Genomic DNA, 7,399 nt, shown 5'->3' on the forward strand with positions numbered 1-7,399 from the left:
GTATATCTAGTGACTTTAAGTGCCTCAAGTTTACATTTTACATACGATAGTATGTATATTATTATATTATCTATGACAATAACAAGGTTGGTAGAACTAACTAATTAAATGGTTGTGAATAGGCTATAACATGGCCTATTAAATTCAAGTATAGCCCCAAGCGCTTCAAGGTTAAACTGTCAAAAAAAAAATTTTTCAAAGGGAACACGTTTTTTTAGAATTTCGTATATATCCTGTTCACGTTGGACTGAACATCAGTGGTGCAAATCGCACACATTTAGCATTAGCTTTCGTATGAGTTCTCATAGTAACAGGTCAGGTCATTTGCACCACTGATGTTTATTCCAACGTGAACAGATATTAGAGATTTTTATTCTGAAAACAACAATGTATCACAAGTATAACCTCGCATAAAAAAATAACACTAACTTTTGAAACAAATGATGAGCACCAAGCGAGAAGCTATCAAAATGCATTGCGTTACAATGTAATAACCAAATTAAGTTAGCTGGAAAAACAAATGACAAATAATAACATAGGGATTGGGCAAAGATGCCGCCAATGTTTTGCGCAAAATGGAGCGCATTGACGATAGTAGCATTTTTTAACTTTTTTTTTTGTATTTTTGTTATGTAAATGGAAACTTATGAAATGATACACTGTTGTTTTCAGAATAAAAATCTCTATCAGAATTACTAAAAAAACGTATGTGTTCGCGTTTGAAAACAAATATTTTCACAGTTTACCATTGAAGTCAAAATAAAAATATTTCTTATAAGTTATAACCAAAGTTGGCAATATAATTATTTCATAAACATGATTCGAAAACATTAAAATTAGTTCATAAGTTTATTTTGCTTTTAAAATTTGATTTTCTACCTACTTACCTGCTCCATTTTAAAAACGGTTTTTGTTCTTTTCCTTTATTCTAAAATTTTGAGTTGTAAATACGGAAATTGATAGATAACCTAACAAATACAATCCGACGCATTTTTCACCAAACAGTGTTGCCGGTTGTATTTCCAACGTAGAATGCAGTGTTGGTGGAAATTTAGAATTAAGACAGACTTTTTTTTACAACTAGTTATGAAAGTCATCCTTTTTTTCGTGAATTTGCAGATTGATCAAGCAAATAAGTGAAAAAAAGAGACTTTTATAACGTGTTGTACACACTATTTTTTGCATATCGATGTAAGTTGAGAAATTTGGTCTAAAAGGATTTATGAAAAATTACAACAAAAAAAATAGGTATGCTTTGACAGTCATCTCCAAGGAGATGGAATTAAATTAGGCAAAAAAGTACTACTTTCACTACGATTTTTCGTGTAAAAAAGTGCTACTTTCACTACGATTTTGCGTGTAAAAAAGTGCCACTTTCATTACGATATGCAAAAACTCAAATTTTCAAGCACTAACAGTGAAAATTTAGCGTAATAAACACAACAAATTATTTGTTAGGAAAAAAAATGAGCGATTACCGTGTTCAAGGAATTAATTCCACAGCATTCGATTCTTTATTAACGATGTCAAATTCTAGAATAAAATTAGCCTTGATTGACAAAACCAAAGAAAAACAAAACAACTAAAATTAACTAAGTATATACAAAACCCAACAAAAAAATGTTTATTTTAGAGTTATATTGATGATTAAATTTATTACGTGGACTTCCATAGATTATATAGACTTGTATAGATTAGAGTCTGTATCTTCAAGTTTTGACCGTTAATTCAGTTTCTGACGCCGACTAAGTCACAAAAATCAACTTCTTTTTTCCTCTTTCCACCCTTTTTGAGAAGTTTTGACCTACTGCCAAATGTGTAGTTGGCAGAAAATGTATCTTCAGTTTCCAATGGGTTTGAAGCTAGTGAAATAGACTGAATATGTTTCCTGCACATAATAAGCACCTAAAAGATCAACTAAATTAGACGAATTATAATCAGTGCGGCAGGAAACGAGAGCTTCAAAATTTGAACTGTATTAAAATGATGACGTAAGTAGCAACAGCTGAAGTGATCTGTAACCAACAATTAACGAGACTGAATAATCTGCTGCAGTAATTGACATTACAGTATAGAAAAAAGTCCAGTTTAGTGGAAAATACCCCTTGACTGTCACTTCCAACTTAGTACCGATCAGTCTGGTAGAAATCAATTGCAGATGGCGGACGTTGCTATTAATTTCCCCATTCGAAACCAACATATTCCAGGTATCATGTATATAGATTACGGTTTTGTTTGCTTCATCTTGAACATCGTTCCACATTCGAATTTGGAAATAAATCAACTGACAGTAATAAAACGTCAAGGGAATTTGGGTCAGAACAAACCCACTCGTAGAGTCAGACAAGCGAGGTATCATGTAGATAATATAGTAAGCTTCAGTGATCAAATTTGTAAACCATGTTGCTATTCCTATGAGCATGGTGATCTCAAAAACGCGATTAGTTTCAAGAATCAAGTTGGTCAACTGATAGTGACGGTGTGACAATTCTTGTATGTGGACGATGACGTTTTTTACCATTCTTACCTTCAGAGGGTTTGGTTGAGGAACGAGTTGAGTTAACTCGATTGAGATTTTCTCCCTGATAATACTACTGTTGATCAGTTGGATATTTATTTTCAAGCTGTTTAAAAAAACTTCCATGAAGACAACGTCTAAACCATACAAAATCAGCACATTATAGTACATCAGATGGTATTCAATTGTAATTAATACTGATATGCCACAGAGTAGCAGAACCATATTTACAAACATCAGTGACAGTAATATATTTCTGGACCAGTTACGTGTGCGTTCTGGTGTCGATTTTGTTACAAGATCGTCAACAGCGTCAATGCTTTCTATTAATTTTTCTAAGCGGTAGTTTCGTTTGTAAAAGACCACAAAGTAAATACACGAGCTTAGCGAAGCTGTGAAACAAGCTACCGCATCAGAGTATTTCAATATGTTTTGCATTTCTAGATATTGTACAGAAGAAAAATAGAATAAAGTCATGAACGTTATTTTAAAGTGGTAGCACCAAAATGGAAGAGGCAGCAGTTTGAAAAATATTTTTGTTGTAGGTTCATGCGACACTTGTAGTAGTCCCACAAATCTAAAAATCCATTTTAACCAATTCGGAATTTGTCTGACTAGACTCATTTCACTCTTTGCCATTGTGTTTATGTGCAATGAACATTGTCCTGTAAACTAACGTAGAAAAGGTGAATTTGGGGAATGTTTACAGTGATACCTTTTCTAGGATGTTATTTCAAAATCTCAACACCATGAAACTAGGAAGTTGCTCTTGAAAATACCAAGAAAAATCGCTGTTCTTACTACTGCAGCACTTACTTTTAAGTTTTAACTTCGGTACAACAATTTTATTAATCAAGAGGGTTTTGCAACAATAGCTCTTGGTATTGATTTTGTGCCGTCACAATCGAAAGGAATGAAATGATGAATATTTATAAAACACTAATGGATTGTTTGGCCTCTTCTTTCATCATGGACATCGATTTTTAATTGGACTCGGTCGCATTAACTATTTTCTCCGTACCAAACAGGACGAAATCAGATCATGCAAAAGCCCACCTTGAAGCTCTTTTGGACTACTGCTAACACCTCAGTCACCTCGGATTTGCTTCAAGAAATTCTGCGAAACAACGAAACCAGTCAGAATGATTATTGTCTAGTTGTCAGGAAGGTTTGAGGCAGTTTGCTGTAAAACAAAAAATTGGCATTTTTTGATAGTGAATTTTAGAAACCTTTTAATGAAGATCGAAAAAACTCCATAGATTTGACGAATTTATTTTAATTTAATTTATTTAATTAATTTATCTATTTCAGTTAGTTTCTGTGTTATTCATCATTCATCAATTATAAAGAACCAAAGATAAATTTGTTATAGCAATCATTCTTATCTTTGCGTTCGGTCTGGAACCTTCCGTAGTGAAGTCCGTGATCCGCTTGGCGATGTGGGCGGTGGTACTTAGACGAATCGTCTCCAACGGCCCTCGTGAACTCCACTACGTCGTCTCGTCGGCCCTGCAAATTCACTCGATCACTGTCCCCTTGACTCTCCCCAGGCACTCACAACACCACCGGCAAAAGGTCGTGAAAAATCTCCTCTTCCGTCTCTGGTTCCCCCGATTTATAGCTTCCACCCCCTCTATGCGCAGATTTTTCGGCGGAAGTCCGAGTACGTTTCCATCGCGATGGATTCTTGAACATTCTAGACAATCGCGAAGATTTTGCCACGATATTTTTCTAATTTGGGTCGGCGGTTGGCAATTGTTGCCGGTAGCTCAGTCTTGGGCGGGGTAAGCGAACGAATTAGCCAGACCCGAAAGACAAGAAGATAAGGGCGCCAGGATCCTCCGGCACTGATGCTTCGGGAGTATCCGGATCCGACGATACTCCGGGGCCGAATCCCGAAAAGAAACACACGTGTCCCAGTTAACAAATTTAATCAAATTAGATCCTCTGGTACAATAAATATTTACAATAAGTGAACATTAAAAAAAATAATGTGTACAATTGATTGTTGGTAAAAAAAAAATAATATTACTGTTCGATGTTCGATTGCAGCAAACAAAAAAAATTCAAGGAACGGTCCTGACCGGTAACGCACAAAATAAATTAAAACTAAAGATGAAATTCCCGCGAGCCGCCGACGATACTTGTACAAGCTCGGTGCGACCGCAAAACAAACGGTATCGAATTAAAACGCAACTCTTAAGTTACCGGCGTCGGATTTACAAATAATATTGTCAAAAAAAAGGTTTGAATTCCAAATTACACACACACACAAGATAAAACACGCGACACAAGAGAGAGAGATAGTGACACAAAAGAAGAGACGTTATCTCCTTGCCGAAAAAAACGGCTGCGGCCTCGAGAGAGGAGATACCCGGCACGAGCAAAATGGAGGCTCTGTTCCTGTAGGCGCGATATGATATTCGGGAACGATCTGACCTGAGCCTCCTGCGTCGTCCTTCGGCGTCCTGTGGGGTTCGCGGCTCGGCGGTCCTGCTGCCGTTGAGGCCGCTGCTGATTCCGGTGGAGATGAAAAAAAGAAGGCCAGAAAAACAGGAAACTCGACGGATCCGCTGGAACGGGTCCGGCAAAAGGTCCTCGTAAGAGATCCGCTTAAAAGACCCTTTCATAGAAAGAAGAGAACGCCATTAGGTAACGTACGACGGGAAAACTATGACTTACTCAGTCGGCGTGAGGTCTTTTTTTTTTGGGGGCGACGAAAAGCCAAAAAAAAGTCCGTGACTCCCAAGATCCGGAAATTCCGATAGAGTTGGGGTTCCAAAAGGTACGCTATCCAGCACAAAACGAAGAACCACGCAACTCTTCTGACGGGCACAGGAGACTTTGTGAAAATCCCGAAAATCGGTGCGATCCACAAGAAAACGCTGCCACGAAGTTCACCCAGTCACGGTACTTTTTCGAAAGAGGAAGAGTGGCATCGAAACGCGAACTTATCGCCTTGCCCAAAAAAGTCTAACCAGTCTCGGTGAAGGAAAACAGACCTTAACAGCTGTCGACCGAAGGAATATCGAGAACCGACAGGTGCGTGCGTGGTCGAATTTTTGACGCGCGACAGCGGGACCGAGATAGGTTAGAAAAATCAAAACAAAGGCACCAAAAGGCCTACGCCGTCGATCGTCGATGAAAACCGTCGATCGAGACCGTCTCCAGGTGTTTTGGGAGATGAAGGGAGTTCCGTGAAAGAAGGAGAAAAAAAAAATGTCCAGGGACGAGAAGGTGAAGGGAATTTATGGAGTTGGTGTCAAAAAAAAAGGGAAAGGTAAGTGAACGGTACATTCAGAAGACCTACTCAACTCCGATAAACTCTAGGCCGTGAAGAAAGAAGAAGATAGGAAAGAGCGAAATTTTTCTGGCGAAGGGCCAAGGTTCGCGACCTGACAAACCCGACGGTATATAGCTACCGCCCCGCTGAAATTGTGAGGATAAGGGCACGATTCCAGCTGCCTCTTCAGCTGGGGCCAAACGAAAAGAAAACGAAGAAAAGCCGACAAGGAAAACCAAAAGAGAAGGCAAGGTAGAAAGGATTAACGACAACGACAAGCGAACGGGAGGATGAGGGATCGGGAACGAAAAGACACAAACAAAACGGTCGCGGTAACATGCGATTACTCTCAGCCTAACTGCGAGCGAGAGTTTACTGAATTCGTTACTTTTAAGGTTACTTTCGAGGTGTTCGAGTAACGATGGTGCATCCCCAAGCATTAGTGGAACCCATGGGCCTTCCACTCCGGCCAAATCCGCAAAAAAACGAAAAACGAACGGAATGAAATTTTCGAACCGTGACAATACCCCCCTCCTTAAATAAGTAAATTTGCCCGAGCAAATTTACTGACACCCGCTCTCGGACACAAGCAGTCGGACTCACGGTGGTTCATAGTCCGGGTGGACGGGTTTTAGTTCTTGAACATGCCAGATACCCTTGTTGTTTCCGTGTTCATCCGCCAACTCGTAAGTCCAAGATCCACATTTGCGACTGATCACGAACGGTCCGATATATTTGGGTCCTAATTTAGCGCTGTAATTGGCGGTCGCGTCCGACAGACTTTTATCTTTGCGCCAAACTTGCTGACCCACCAGGTACTGTACCGGCCTTCTACGTAAATCGTAGACGCGTTTGTCGCGCTCGTGCGCCGTCTTTAATTTCGCCGCGATGTCCTGGTACAGTTTCCGGAAGCCAACGAGTCGTTTCCTGGTGGTCGAGTCTGGATTGTCGTCGGATGCTGGTATCGGGTGATCGAATTCGCTACCCAGCAATTTGTGTTCCCTCCCGAAGTTGGTGAAATAGGGGGTGTAACCGGTAGTTTCGTGACGCGAGGTACGAATTGCGCATCCGATGGCCGCTAAGTTGTCTGCCCAGCGTCGGTGGTCGTGCTTGACGGTGGTGGCGATCATGGTCTTGACGGTCGCGTTAACGCGTTCAGTGGGGTCGGAACGTGGATAGTACAGCGGCGTGTAAGATAGCGTCACCTGATAGTCATCACAGAGCTTCCGAAATTCTTTACTGCGCATCTGGGTACCGTTGTCGCAGATGAGATATTTTGGGGCGCCGTAAACGAGAAAAATTCCCTCTTCGACGCATTGGGTCAGAAGCTTTGCGGAACCGTTCCTTACCGGAAACAAAACAACGTACTTGGAGAAGTGATCGGTAACTACCAAGGTATGAGTGTAGCCTTTCGCCGAACGGGGAAATGGACCTATATAATCGAGACTGATCATCTGCCAAGGGGAACTTATGGACGGCCTTCCTCCCATTAACCCTGCGGGGGCCTTGCGCTCTACTTTGTACTGCGCGCAGATCTTGCACCCTCTCACATACTTCACGACGTCCGCTCGCATCCCTGGCCAGAAGTAAAGACTGCG

At 40.5% G+C, this 7,399-nt stretch overlaps 1 protein-coding gene across 1 annotated transcript; it reads right to left on the minus strand.

Moving 5' to 3' along the window:
- Positions 1–4,432: 4,432 nt before the first annotated feature.
- Positions 4,433–6,931, minus strand: LOC138128670 (uncharacterized). The gene is made up of 2 exons (XM_069044871.1): positions 5,201–6,931; positions 4,433–5,141 (listed from the first exon to the last, which is right to left on the minus strand). Exon 1 carries the CDS (start codon positions 6,929–6,931, stop codon positions 6,401–6,403), a length of 531 nt encoding a protein of 176 aa, XP_068900972.1. The 3' UTR covers positions 4,433–5,141; positions 5,201–6,400.
- Positions 6,932–7,399: the final 468 nt, after the last annotated feature.

The sequence above is a fragment of the Tenebrio molitor genome, chromosome 4 (assembly GCF_963966145.1).
Source record: "Tenebrio molitor chromosome 4, icTenMoli1.1, whole genome shotgun sequence".
In the NCBI taxonomy this organism is placed as follows: domain Eukaryota; kingdom Metazoa; phylum Arthropoda; class Insecta; order Coleoptera; family Tenebrionidae; genus Tenebrio; species Tenebrio molitor.